This window comes from Schistocerca nitens, chromosome 11 (genome assembly GCF_023898315.1).
Source record: "Schistocerca nitens isolate TAMUIC-IGC-003100 chromosome 11, iqSchNite1.1, whole genome shotgun sequence".
NCBI lineage: Eukaryota > Metazoa > Arthropoda > Insecta > Orthoptera > Acrididae > Schistocerca > Schistocerca nitens.
Window position 1 is genome coordinate 116118593 of NC_064624.1, and position 15529 is coordinate 116134121.

A 15529-nucleotide genomic window follows, 5' to 3' on the forward strand; every position below is an offset into this window, starting at 1 on the left:
TATCATGTCTGTGGCACTACCTCCCCTATTTCGCGATAATACAAAACGAGCCGCCCTTCTTTGAACTTTTTCGATGTCATCCGTCGGTTCCACCTGATGAGGATCCCACACCGCACAGTAATACAACAGAATAGGGCGGACAAGCGTGGTGTAAGCAGTCTCCTAAGTAGACCTGTTGCATCTTCCAAGTGTTCTGCCAGTAAATCGCAGTCTTTGGTTTCCTGTACCCACAACATTATGTATCTGACTGTTCCAGTTTAGCTTATTTGTAATTGTAATCCCTAAGTATTTCGATGAATTTACAGCCTTCAGGTTTGTGTGACTTATCACTTAATCGAAATTTAGCGGATTTCTTTTAGTACTCATGTGAATAACTTCATACTTTTCTTTATCAGGGTCCATTGCCACTTTTCGCACCATACAGATATCTAAATCGTTTTGCAATTCGTTTTGCTCATCTGATAACTTCACAAGACGGTGAATGACAGCATCATCTGGAAACAATCTAAGAAGGCTCCTCAGATTGTCTTCTATGTCGTTAATATAGATCAGGAAGAACAGAGGGCCTGTAACACTTCCTTGGGGAACGCCGGATATTGCTTCTGTTTTACTCGATGACTTTCCGTCTATTACTACGAAGTGTGACCTTTCCGATAGGAAATCACGAATCCAGTCGCACAACTGAGGCGATATTCCATGTCTTGTGGTCTTCAGTCCTGAGACTGGTTTGATGCAGCTCTCCATGCTACTCTATCCTGTGCAAGCTTCTTCGTCTCCCAGTACCTACTGCAGCCTACATCCTTCTGAATCTGCTTAGTGTATTCATCTCGTGGTCTCCCTCTACGATTTTTACCCTCCACGCTGCCCTCCAATGCTAAATTTGTGATCCCTTGATGCCTCAAAACATGTCCTACCAACCGATCCCTTCTTCTAGTCAAGTTGTGCCACAAACTTCTCTTCTCCCCAATCCTATTCAATACCTCCTCATTAGTTGTGTGATCTACCCATCTAATCTTCAGCATTCTTCTGAAGCACCACATTCCGAAAGCTTCTATTCTCTTCTTGTCTAAACTATTTGTCGTCCACGTTTCACTTCCATACATGGCTACACTGCATACAAATACTTTGAGAACCGACTTCCTGACATTTAAATCTATACTTGATGTTAACAAATTTATCTTCTTCAGAAACGCTTTCCTTGGCATTGCCAGTCTACATTTTATATCCTCTCTACTTCGACCATCTTCAGTTATTTTGCTCCCCAAATAGCAAAACTCCTTTACTACTTTAAGTGTCTCATTTCCTAATCTAATCCCCTGAGCATCACCCGATTTAACTCCACTACATTCCATTATCCTCGTTTTCTTTTGTTGATGCCCTCCTTTCAAGACACTGTCCATTCCGTTCAACTGCTCCTCCAAGTCCTTTGCTGTCTCTGACAGAATTACAATGTCATCGGCGAACCTCAAAGTTTTTATTTCTTCTCCATCGGTTTCAATACCTACTCCGAACTACAATTCTGAACAGATATGGTAGAAAATTTACTCGTTATGTTTACAGCCCTACTCAACGCTGCTCTGTTGGATAATAACGACGTTGTGGTTCCACAGGTGACCGCCAGGGCGGCGCTGTCGCTGCTGGGAGGCGACGGAGGCGGAGGCAGCGGTGGGGCGTCCATCGGTGGCGGCGCGGGGGCGGCGGCGGTTGGGGGCGGCGCGGGTGCGGCCAAGCTGTCGCTGCTGCCCGACACGGACCGCGAGTCCTATGAGAAGCTGCCGCGCAAGGTGAGGCGCGCCCTGCTAGCACTGTCCCTAAATACGTCTGCGCCACCTTTCCATTGCATTCAGTGAAATGTGTTCTTCAGTCTATTGTAGGACACCACTCGTGTTGAAACAGTTTCAGTACTTCATTATTTTGTTTTCGCCCTTATGTACTTATATGATTGTTTTAATAAAGAAAGGAAAAAAAGAAAAAAATGTTGGTAGAGCAGTTGCCCGCGAGTTCGAGTCTCGGTCCGGCACACAGTTTTAACCTGCCAGGAAGTTTCATATCAGCGCACACTCCGCTGCAGAGTGAAAATCTCATTCTGGAAACATCCCCCAGGCTGTGGCTAAGCCATGTCTCCAATATCCTTTCTTTCAGGAGTGCTAGTTCTGCAAGGTTCGCAGGAGAGCTTCTGTAAAGTTTGGAAGGTAGGAGACGAGGTACTGGCATAAGTAAAGCTTTGAGGACGGGGCGTGAGTCGTGCTTGGGTAGCTCAGACGGTAGAGCACTTGACCGCGAAAGGCAAAGGTCCCGAGTTCGAGTCTCGGTCCGGCACACAGTTTTAACCTGCCAGGAAGTTTCATATCAGCGCACACTCCGCTGCAGAGTGAAAATCTCATTCTGGAAACATCCCCCAGGCTGTGGCTAAGCCAAGTCTCCAATATCCTTTCTTTCAGGAGTGCTAGTTCTGCAAGGTTCGCAGGAGAGCTTCTGTAAAGTTTGGAAGGTAGGAGACGAGGTACTGGCATAAGTAAAGCTTTGAGGACGGGGCGTGAGTCGTGCTTGGGTAGCTCAGACGGTAGAGCACTTGACCGCGAAAGGCAAAGGTCCCGAGTTCGAGTCTCGGTCCGGCACACAGTTTTAACCTGCCAGGAAGTTTCATATCAGCGCACACTCCGCTGCAGAGTGAAAATCTCATTCTGGAAACATCCCCCAGGCTGTGGCTAAGCCAAGTCTCCAATATCCTTTCTTTCAGGAGTGCTAGTTCTGCAAGGTTCGCAGGAGAGCTTCTGTAAAGTTTGGAAGGTAGGAGACGAGGTACTGGCATAAGTAAAGCTTTGAGGACGGGGCGTGAGTCGTGCTTGGGTAGCTCAGACGGTAGAGCACTTGACCGCGAAAGGCAAAGATCCCGAGTTCGAGTCTCGGTCGGGCACACAGTTTTAATCTGCCAGGAAGTTTCATATCAGCGCACACTCCGCTGCAGAGTGAAAATCTCATTCTGGAAACATCCCCCAGGCTGTGGCTAAGCCATGTCTCCGCAATATCCTTTCTTTCAGGAGTGCTAGGTCTGCAAGGTTCGCAGGAGAGCTTCTGTAAAGTTTGGAAGGTAGGAGACGAGGTACTGCCATAAGTAAAGCTTTGAGGACGGGGCGTGAGTCGTGCTTGGGTAGCTCAGTTGGTAGAGCACTTGGCCGCGAAAGGCAAAGGTCCCGAGTTCGAGTCTCGGTCCGGCACACAGTTTTAACCTGCCAGGAAGTTTGATATCAGCGCACACTCCGCTGCAGAGTGAAAATCTCATTCTGTCCACAGTACTGCTGTCTATCGCTGTGAACGTACTGCTAGGACTGTCGGGAAACCCTAGACAGAAACAAGGTATACTGAGTCCGAACATAGTGACAAACAGTAAGTGGCCATGGCTGTTGTCAAAAGCAGGAGCCGCGCGGTGTAGCCGTGCGGTCTCGGGCGCCTTGCCACGGTTTGCGCAGCTCCCCCAGTCGGAGCTTCGAGTCCTCCCTCGCGCATGAGTGTGAGTGTTGTCGTTAGCGTTAGTTTTAACATCTTCATTTTTGTGGCCCTGTCTCCATCAGTTGCGTGTAATATTACGGAATATTGATAATTTTTACTTATGGACCGTCTGACAGCAACTGAATAAAACACAATTTTAGTGCCATACGCGTTTCGGCTTTGTTTTCTGCAAGGCATCATCAGTGGCCTGGAATATGTACATATATTTGTCACTGTACCTATACGTTATAAACAGTTCAGGTGGTTGGTATTTCCTATGAAGTAGTAATACTTTGAGCTGTGCTTACAGGTTGTATGGACAATTTCTTACACATTATGGTCCTGTTGCATTTGTGGTGTTGTTCTTCTTCTTATGAACGCCAATTTGCAGTTTTATTCCCACATCCCACAGCACTATGAACTGAACGCTTGTTTCAATGCAATGTTTTGATATCTGTTGCCGACTGTCGAATGTTGTAGCCAAAGATCGAATATTATTGCCGAACTTTCAAGTGTAATTATTGAAGTATCTGTGATCTGTTCGTGTATGCATGTGTGTGTGTGTGTGTGTGTGTGTGTGTGTGTGTGTTACAGGGGTGTTTTTTTCCCTCGACTTGTGTGTGTGTGTGTGTGTGTGCGTGTGTGTGTGTGTATGTATTTTGGTGTGTTTTTTTTTGGCGCTTTGTGTGTGTGTGTGTGTGTGTGTGTGTGTGTGTGTGTGTCCAGATGGTGTGGGGAAGAGTTTTTTTGTTTTATGTTATTATTTCCTTTATTAAGTGTAGTAGGGAGCCTGTGCTGATGTGTGTTTGTTCATTTATCACTTGTTTGTTTTCTGCTATGGCTTTCTGGATGTGGAAGTTTTCTTGTGTTTCTATAAGATGTTTGTCATGGATGCTTATTCTCATTATTTTCATTTCTTGTTCCATGTTTGTAGGATGATGGTTATGGTGTTTTAAATGCTCTGCAAATGTGGAATGGTTTGTTTCATACTTCCAACATCTGATATGTTCTTTATATCGTGTTTCCAAATTCCTGCATGTCATGCCTATGTATACTGAATCACAACTTTGACATTCAAGTTTATATATTCCTGATTGTTGGAATTTGTCCCTCTTGGTAGCTGGCTGGCTTAGGTGTGATTGGAGGGTTTGCCCAGGCTTATAAGCTATTTTCAAGCCCTGTCTCTTTAGGATATTTGCAACTCTGTGTGTTAGTTTATGTGTGTAGGTCATGGTGTACCATCTGGTTCTTTTCTGTGTGGTGTTATTGTGGGTGTTTGTTGAGTGTGTTTGTAAGTTTTCAGCTTGTAAGTTCTCTTGTATTCTGGAAATGTTGTGTTTATTTTGGATGTGTGTTTTTATTTTTTGATTGAGCCTGTTTTAGTTAGATTAAGTTGTGTGTAAGCCTAGGGACCGATGACCTTAGCAGTTTGGTCCCATAGGAACTTACCACAAATTTCCAAATTTTCAAAAGCAGGTACTGTCACTGAATGGGACGAATATGTTTCCAAACGACACACGCAGCGCATTTCGCATCACTGTGCAGATATTTCCAGAGCAGTACAGCCACAAAGAAAAATGGCGGCGCGCGGTAAGATGTGAAATGAAATGCAATTACTCACCACCCAAATGTGCAGATGTCAGACACTCAGATCGGTACCAACTCTGTGTGTCGATAGAGGATCAACCAAAGCTCCGATTTAGTTCGTGTTGTGTGCTGTTGTCTAGTGGAACGTATGTAAATGGTAATTAAAAGTGACACCAAAACGACGCAGTATGCGGAAAGCATATACACTCCTGGAAATTAAAATAAGAACACCGTGAATTCATTGTCCCAGGAAGGGGAAACTTTATTGGCACATTCCTGGGGTCAGATGCATCACATGATCACACCGACAGAACCACAGGCACATAGACACAGGCAACAGAGCATGCACAATGTCGGCACTAGTACAGTGTATATCCACCTTTCGCAGCAATGCAGGCTGCTATTCTCCCATGGAGACGATCGTAGAGATGCTGGATGTAGTCCTGTGGAACGGCTTGCCATGCCATTTCCACCTGGCGCCTCAGTTGGACCAGCGTTCGTGCTGGACGTGCAGACCGCGTGAGACGACGCTTCATCCAGTCCCAAACATGCTCAATGGGGGACAGATCCGGAGATCTTGCTGGCCAGGGTAGTTGACTTACACCTTCTAGAGCACGTTGGGTGGCACGGGATACATGCGGACGTGCATTGTCCTGTTGGAACAGCAAGTTCCCTTGCCGGTCTAGGAATGGTAGAACGATGGGTTCGATGACGGTTTGGATGTACCGTGCACCATTCAGTGTCCCCTCGACGATCACCAGTGGTGTACGGCCAGTGTAGGAGATCGCTCCCCACACCATGATGCCGGGTGTTGGCCCTGTGTGCCTCGGTCGTATGCAGTCCTGATTGTGGCGCTCACCTGCACGGCGCCAAAACATACGACGATGATTGGCACCAAGGCAGAAGCGACTCTCATCGCTGAAGACGACACGTCTCCATTCGTCCCTCCATTCACGCCTGTCGCGACACCACTGGAGGCGGGCTGCACGATGTTGGGGCGTGAGCGGAAGACGGCCTAACGGTGTGCGGGACCGTAGCCCAGCTTCACGGGGACGGTTGCGAATGGTGCTCGCCGATACCCCAGGAGCAACAGTGTCCCTAATTTGCTGGGAAGTGGCGGTGCGGTCCCCTACGGCACTGCGTAGGATCCTACGGTCTTGGCGTGCATCCGTGCGTCGCTGCGGTCCGGTCCCAGGTCGACGGGCACGTGCACCTTCCGCCGACCACCGGCGACAACATCGATGTACTGTGGAGACCTCACGCCCCACGTGTCGAGCAATTCGGCGGTACGTCCACCCGGCCTCCCGCATGCCCACTATACGCCCTCGCTCAAAGTTCGTCAACTGCACATATGGTTCACGTCGACGCTGTCGCGGCATGCTACCAGTGTTAAAGACTGCGATGGAGCTCCGTATGCCACGGCAAACTGGCTGACACTGACGGCGGCGGTGCACAAATGCTGCGCAGCTAGCGCCATTCGACGGCCAACACCGCGGTTCCTGGTGTGTCCGCTGTGCCGTGCGTGTGATCATTGCTTGTACAGCCCTCTCGCAGTGTCCGGAGCAAGTATGGTGGGTCTGACACACCGGTGTCCATGTGTTCTTTTTTCCATTTCCAGGAGTATATGTGAGGTATGGCTGTGCAAGTCTCTGGTAGGTGAGTTCATAGCCGACATGGTAGCTCAGCATGTTCGGTCACAGGGTTAGCAGTAGTAGTACGGTATTCTGCTTGGTTCAAATGGCTCTGAGCACTATGGGACTTAACATCTGAGGTCATCAGTCCCCTAGAACTTAGAACTACTTAAACCTAACTAACCTAAGGACATCACACACATCCATGCCCGAGGCATGATTCGAACCTGCGACCGTAGCGGTCGCGCGGTTCCAGACTGTAGCGCCTAGAACCGCTCGGCCACTCAGGCCGGCCGGTATTCTGCCTTACGGCAGGTCTTGTCATGGGTTAAGCCTCTCCCACTTTTGTCTGTCCATAGCCAGTCTTTTCATTTCTGAATATGTGTCTCCTTTTATATTCTCCAGCATTTGATATCTTCTTTTTCCTCTTCCCCTTTTTCCCTCCACCATTCCTGCTATTCCTTCCTTCTATAAACAGTCCCTTCTCAGTGTCCATTCCAGTTCCGTTTTCTCTTTCTGATGACTTTCAGCACGTTTCTTTCTTCTCCAACTCTTCTTAATACTTCTTCATTCCTTACTCGGTCTTTCCATTTCACTTTTTCCATTCTTCTCCATGTCCACATCTCTAGTGCCTCCAATCTTCTTTCATCTTCCTTCCTCAACATCCAGGTCTTCCAATGGTTCAAATGGCTCAATGGGACTCAACTGCTGAGGTCATTAGTCCCCTAGAACTTAGAACTAGTTGAACCTAACTAACCTAAGGACATCACAAACATCCATGCCCGAGGCAGGATTCGAACCTGCGACCGTAGCGGTCCTGCGGTTCCAGACTGCAGCGCCTTCAACATCCAGGTCTCCGCACCATATAGTGCAACGCTCCAGATGTAACATTTGGCAAATCTTTTCCTCAGATCTTTCTTTAGTGGTCGACAAAGTAATTTCTGTTTCCTCTTGAATCCTTCTTTTGCCATTGTAATTCTTTTCCTAATTTCTGTTGAGCAATTCATATCATCCATTATTACACTTCCCAAATAATTGAAGTTATTCACTCGCTCTATTTCCTCTCCCCCTATTTTCGTACGGCATTTTCTCACCTTTCCTCCAATTACCGTGCTTTTCGTTTTCTTCTTGTTAATCTTCTTTCCATGTTCTTCTAATTTTGTGTTTAGATCATCTAACATTTGTTCCATCTCTCTTGCACTCTCTGCCATCACAACCTTGTCGTCTGCAAATCTTGTATACTCCACTCTCCGACCCCCTATACAAACTCGTCTCCTTCCATCGAAACTTTCACTAATAATTTCCTCCGGATATATATTGAACAGTGTTGGTGATAAACAACAACCTTGTCTTACACTTCTTTCAAGTTCTATTTCTTCACTCATCACACCTCCTATTCTTACTCTTGTTCTCTGGTTCAAATATAAATTTCTAATTAGCCGTCTATCCCTCCAGTTCCTTAGGATTTCCATCATTTTGTCCCTCTGACACAGTCAAAAGCCTTTTCAAGATCAATGAACACAACATACACTTTCCTGTTCTTCTCCATGTACCTCTACTCTAGCACTCTCAGTAGCCCAATGGCATCTCTAGTTCCCAATCCTCGCCTGAAACCAAATTGTTCATCTCCTGTTACGCAATTCAGCTTTCCATATAGCCTTATGTTGAGAGTCCTCAGCAAGACTTTGTCTGCATGCGATATCAGGCTCACTGTTCTGTGTTCCTCACACTTTTTGCTGTTCTTTTTCTATTCTATAGGTATTAAGATACTTTCTGTAAAGCTCTTTGGCGATTTTCCTGTCATGTATATTTGATTACACAATTCAATCAACTCCCTTTTCCCTTCTTTCTCAAATGACTTAAACCGCTCCGCAGGTGTCTCATCAATTACCATTGCCTTTCCATTTTTCATCTCCTTCATAGATTCTTCAATCTCTCTAGTTAGTATTGCATTTCCTTTGTCATCATCTGCAACTTTATATTCTTCTTCTTCTCCTCCTCTTCTTCTTCACTTGGTTGGCTGTCTGCAACGTATAACCATTCTATATGTTCTTCCCATCTTCTCATTATTTCTTGGGGTTCACTCACCATTTTAACGTCTGCTGCCGCTACTTCCTTTAGTCCATTGTTGTTTCTCTTTTCCCTGAATGTCAGATCCATTGCTTCTTTTCCGTCTTTCTCTAATTTCTGTATCTTGTCACACTTTTCTCTCAGTCATTTCTCCTGTGCTTGTTCTGTCTCCCTTCTTAATTCATTATTTAAGCTTCTGTAGTTGCGCTTCCCTTCTTCTGTGTTTACAGTTTCCCATTTCCCGCGATCATCCATCTTGGTTATCATATCTGGCGTTACCCATTCTTTCTTTACTTTTTTCCTCTCCTTGACTCCAAGCGTTTCCTTAGCTGCCTTTTTGATCCCATTTTTAAAACGATCCCATCTTCCTTCTGTGCATTCTGCTTCCTGTCCTCGCATCGTGATTTCACAATATGCATTCTCTTATTTTTCACAATTGCCTTTGTCTTTCAGTTTCTAAAAGTTAATTTGCTCTCTCTTCTGTCCTTCCCACGTTCTTTTCAATTTAACTAGAACTTCAGCTACCGCTAATATATGATCTGAATAAATATCTGCCCTGGATAGCTTTTGACGCTCTTTAGGCAATTTCGGTATCTTTGTTGTATCATTATGTAATCATTTTGGTATCTTTGGTTGTCAAATCGAAATATACAAGTATACCATCGTCATTTGTGGTTATCGAATTGAGTATTTCTAAGTACCATAAAATTTTCATTGCAGTATTACAAAAATCTGTGCCCTCTCTCATTTCTTTCTCCCAGTCCAAATTTCCTCAAAGCTTTTCCTTCTGGTCCTTCACCATCTACCGCATTCCAATCACCCATTATAACAATACATGCATTTCTTTTCTCTCTGTCTACTAAGTTTTCTATCGTCTCATAACATTCTTCTACCTCTATATCTGAATAATTACTTGTTGGCATATAGAGCTGGATGATAACTAACTCTTTCTTTTTCCCTTTCAGTCTCATCATCATAATTCTTCCACTAACATATTCAACTTTGATAACCTTGCCCTTCAGTCTTTTACCTATCTAAATTAAAACCCCATACATTCCATTTTTATCTTCACCTGAATAGTACAATCGGAAGTCCTCACTGCCTCGTTCTCCACAACCACCCCATCTCACCTCACACATTCCGAGTACATCCAATTTGTTTCTTGTCATTTCATGTTTGGCGTTTTCTGATTTCCCTTCCTGGAGTAGGGCTATAACGTTCCAAGTCCCAATCCTCAATAAGTCTTCCTTTTTCTTCTCCTTCCTTCCTTTTGCATTTGCCCTAATCTCTGGAGTCCTCGTTGTATTCCCCTCGCGGAGATCCGATTGAGGGGATGCTTTGCCTCAGAGAGAGAGGTCCATCCCATGACCGTTTAGGGAAGTAGTTCCAGTGGTGATTTCCCGTTGCCTTCCACTGTCCTCCACAACCTGTCGCTGACCCAGTTTCTCGCCGGGTTTGGTTACCCAACCCTCCACTGGGTTGCTCAGCTTAACGGGGGCACCACGTGTAGGTAGGATTGTGGAGAATTGAGGTGAGAGAGGCTAAGAGAACTCTCTTTTTGAGTTCTAGTATTTGCATCTCACCTTCATTTTTAGCCAGAGTCGCAAGGTTGTAGCAGCGACTCCCCCTCTGTAATAATAGAAAAGAAACTGAGTAAAGGAATCAATGATCAACATTGAACGGATGTCTCCTGTGACGTCCGCACAAAGCAAACGCAACGAACAATACCGAAGAAAATGAATAAAAAAAAATTTTAAAAAAAATAGTAGAGCGTGAGATCATCGTTCTAAAGCCCCGAGTTCGATACTCACCGTTGGCTTTTTTTTAACACTTTACGCATGGAATTGTTAAATGGAAGAACATTTTTCTGACATGTAAAAGGACTTTTCGGAGTTCACAGCAATGTTCTTTTGGCAGCGTGATTTCGCTTCGTTAGTTGAACGTAGAAAACCTATAGAGTATATTTGTATTTACAGGGTGTTACAAAAAGGTACGGCCAAACTTTCAGGAAACATTCCTCACACACAAATAAAGAAAAGATGTTATGCGGACATGTGTCCGGAAACGCTTAATTTCCATGTCAGAGCTCATTTCAGTTTCGTCAGTATGTACTGTACTTACTCGATTCACCGCCAGTTGGCCCAATTGAAGGAAGGTAATGTTGACGTCGATGCTCGTGTTGACATGCGACTCATTCCTCTACAGTACTAGCATCAAGCACATCAGTACGTAGCATCAACAGGATAGTGTTCATCACGAACGTGGTTTTGCAGTCAGTGCAATGTTTACAAATGCGGAGGTGCCAGATGATGCCCATTTGATGTATGGATTAGCACGGGGCAATAGCCGTGGCGCGGTACGTTTCTATCGAGACAGATTTCCAGAACGAAGGTGTCCCGACAGGAAGACGTTCGAAGCAATTGATCGGCGTCTTAGGGAGCACGGAACATTCCAGCCTATGACTCGCGACTGGGGAAGACCTAGAACGACGAGGACACCTGCAATGGACGAGGCAATTCTTCGTGCAGTAGACGATAACCCTAATGTCAGCGTCAGAGAAGTTGCTGCTGTACAAGGTAACGTTGACCACGTCACTGTATGGAGAGTGCTACGGGAGAACCAGTTGTTTCCGTACCGTGTACAGTGTGTGCAGGCACTATCAGCAGCTGATTGGCCTCCACGGGTACACTTCTGCGAATGGTTCATCCGACAATGTGTCAATCCTCATTTCAGTGCAAATGTTCTCTTTACGGATGAGGCATCATTCCAACGTGATCAAATTGTAAATTTTCACAATCAACATGTATGGGCTGACGAGAACCCGCACGCAATTGTGCAATCACGTCATCAACACAGATTTTCTGTGAACGTTTTTGTGATGTCCCGATTGGGCCCCATGTTCTTCCACCTACGCTCAATGGAGCACGTTATCATGATTTCATACTGGATACTCTACCTGTGCTCCTAGAACATATGCCTTTACAAGTACGACACAACATGTGGTTCATGCACGATGGAGCTCCTGCGCATTTCAGTCGAAGTGTTCGTACGCTTCTCAACAACAGATTCGGAGACAGACGGATTGGTAGAGGCGGACCAATTCCGTGGCCTCCACGCTCTCCTGACCTCAACCCTCTTGTCTTTCATTTATAGGGTTGGCTCAAATGGCTCTGAGCACTATGGGACTCAACTGCTGAGGTCATTAGTCCCCTAGAACTTAGAACTAGTTAATCCTAACTAACCTAAGGACATCACAAACATCCATGCCCGAGGCAGGATTCGAACCTGCGACCGTAGCGGTCTTGCGGTTCCAGACTGCAGCGCCTTTAACCGCACGGCCACTTCGGCCGGCTCATTTATAGGGGCCCTTGAAAGCTCTTGTCTACACAACCCCGGTATCAAATGTAGAGACTCTTCGTGCTCGTATTGTGGACGGCTGTGATGCAATACGCCATTCTCCAGGGCTCCATCAGCGCATGCTACGGAGGGTGGATGCGTGTATCCTCGTTAGCGGAGGACATTTTGAACATTTCCTGTAACAAAGTGTTTGAAGTCACGCTGGTACGTTCTGTTGCTGTGTGTTTCCATTCCATGATTAATGTGATTTGAAGAGAAGTAATGAAATGACCTCTAACGTGGAAAGTAAGCGTTTCCGGACACATGTCCACATATTTTCTTTATTTGTGTGTGAGGAATATTTCCTGAAAGTTTGGCCGTACCTTTTTGTAACACCCTGTATATGTGCCGTGTTGTGTACACAAATGTATTGCTAGTTTCAAATAACTAAGCGAAAGCACACTGCTAGAAGAACATAGGTATAAACTCCGAAAAGTCCTTTTACATGTCACAAAAATGTTCTCCCATGTAACAATTTCACGCGTAAACCGCTAACAGAATCGCAGTCAGTTAGTTTTGAACTCAGGACCTATAGTATGACGATCTGACGCTCTACTAACTTTTTTTTTTTACAGAGGGTAGCTAACCCTCTGATCGCCTAACAATAATCTTCCTATTCACAGTTCACAGATACGGTTGCCTATACTCTGCAGTTCTGGTGTTCCTTTTAATTACTGTTTGTAGTGGACGAGAGTCGAGGGGCATGAAAGGGAAGCAATGGTTGGGAAGGGAGTGAGGCAGGGTTGTAGTCTCTCCCCGATGTTATTCAATCTGTATATTGAGCAAGCAGTGAAGGAAACAAAAGAAAAATTCGGAGTAGGTATTAAAGTCCATGGAGAAGAAATGAAAACGTTGAGGTTCGCCGGTGACATTGTAATTCTGTCAGAGACAGCAAAGGACTTGGAAGAACAGTTGAATGAAATGGATAGTGTCTTGAAAGGAGGATATAAGATGAACATTAACAAAAGGAATACGAGGATAATGGAATGTAGTCGAATTAAGTCGGCTGATGCTGAAGGAATTAGATTAGGAAATGAGACACTTAAAGTAGTAAAGGAGTTTTGCTATTTGGGGAGCAAAATAACTGATGGAGGTCGAAGTAGAGATGATATAAAATGTATACTGGCAATGGCAAGGAAAGCGTTTCTGAAGAAGAGAAATTTGTTAACATCGAGTATAGATTTAAGTGCCAGGAAGTCATTTCTGAAAGTATTTGCATGGAGTGTAGCCATGTATGGAAGTGAAACATGGACGATAAATAGTTTGGACAAAAGAGAATAGAAGCTTTTGAAGTGTGGTGCTATAGAAGAATGCTGAAGATTAGATGGGTAGATCACGTAACTAATGAGGAGGTGTTGGATAGAATAGGGGAGAAGAGGAGTTTGTGGCACAACTTGACTAGAAGAAGGGATCGGTTGGTAGGACATGTCCTGAGGCGTCAAGGGATCACAAATTTAGCATTGGAGGGCAGCGTGGAGGGTAAAAATCGTAGAGGGAGACCAAGAGATGAAGACAATAAGCAGATTCAGAAGGATGTAGGTTGCAGTAAGTACTGGGAGATGAAGAAGCTTGCCCAGGATAGAGTAGCATGGAGAGCTGCATCAAACCAGTCTCAGGACTGAAGACCACAACAACAAGAACAGTGGAGGACTGCACGCAGCACGAACTAAATCGCTGTTTTCGTTGATAGTCCTTCGACAAACAACATTTGGTAGCGATCTGAGTGTCTGACATCTGGAGATTTGAGTGTCAGCTACGAGCCACTGCCTGCGGGTCCAGTGTTCCAGGTTACTCACGAGACGTCCCTGAAGACACTCCGAAATGTTCTGGGCGGAGTTCGGGTTCAGAGTACGGGAAGATGACTCAAAACGTCATTTCCACTGGCCACTTCGAGACGGAATACCGCGTGCTCGCGTTACGGGTATTCTATTTATTTATTTACACGTAAAGTTCAAAATGGTTCAAATGGCTCTGAGCACTATGGGACTTAACATCTGTGGTCATCGGTCCCCTAGAACTTAGAACTACTGAAACCTAACTAACCTAAGGACATCACACACATCCATGTCCGAGGCAGGATTCGAACCTGCGACCGTAGCAGTCGCGCGGTTCCGGACTGCGCGCCTAGAACCGCTAGACCACCGCGGCCGGCTCAGAGACAGTCCCCCTGATGTTACTAAACCCGCCCAAAGATGTAAACAACCATGCATGAGCAGCGCCTATTATACGGACGGGGTCCGACAGCCGATCAGTTCCAGTCATTCCACCATGAAGGAGGAACACGGCTCGTGTTGCCTGTAGTTCAACCATGCCTAGACGGTCGATACCGCAGATCGATCACGTCCGCATTGTTAATTTGTGCCAGTAAGGGCTCTCAACAAGGGAGGTGTCCAGGCATGTCGGAGTGAACCAAAGCGATGTTGTTCGGATACGGAGCAGATGCAGAGAGACAGGAGCTGTCGATGACATGCCTCGCTCAGGCCGCCCAAGAGCTATTTACTACAGCAGTGGATGACCGCTAACTACGGAATATGGCTTGGAGGAACCCTGATAGCAACGCCGCAATGTTGAATAATGCTTTTCGGGCAGCCACAGGACGTCGTGTTACGACTCAAACTGTGCGCAATAGGCTGCACGATGCGCAACTCCACTCCCGACGTCCACGGCGAGGTCCATCTTTGCAACCACGACGCCATGCAGCGCGGTACAGATGGGCCCAACAACATGCCGAATGGACTGCTCAGGATTGACATCACGTTCTCTTCACCGGCGAGTGTCGCGTATGCCTTCAACCAGTCGGAGACGTGTTTGGAGGCAACCTGGTCAGGCTAAACGCCTTAGACCCACCGTCCAGAGAGTGCAGCAAAGTGGAGGTTCCCTGCTGTTTTGGGGCTGCATTATCTGGGGCCGACGTACGCCGCTGGTGGTCATGGGAGGTGCCGTAACGGCTGTACGATACATGAATGCCATCCTCCGACCGATAGTGCAACCATATCGGCAGCATATTGGCGAGGCATTCGTCTTCATGGAGGACAATTCGCGGCCTCATCGTGCACAAATTGTGGATGACTTCCTTATTGCTCGTATAGGATGGCCAGCATGTTCTCCAGACATGAACCCTACCAAACATGACTCGGGTAGATTGAAAAGGGCTGTTTGTGGACGACCTAATCCACCAACCACTCTGAGAGATCTATGCCGAATCGCCGTTGAGGAGTGGGACAATCTGCACCAACAGTGCCTTGATGAACTTGTCGATAGTACGCCACGACGAATACAGGCATGCATCAATGCAAGAGGACGTGCTACTGGGTATTAGAGGTGCCGGTGTGTACAGCAATCTGGACCACCACCTC

The 15529-nt window shown here is 46.1% G+C and overlaps 1 protein-coding gene across 1 annotated transcript in view; it reads left to right on the forward strand.

Moving 5' to 3' along the window:
- The window catches only part of LOC126213468 (alpha-mannosidase 2), an 834426-nt gene that overhangs the window by 639204 nt on the left and 179693 nt on the right, over positions 1–15529 (forward strand). The window contains exon 9 of the mRNA XM_049941248.1: positions 1611–1784. Coding sequence (XP_049797205.1) covers positions 1611–1784 — 174 coding nt within the window. The remainder of the gene's footprint in view (positions 1–1610; positions 1785–15529) is intronic.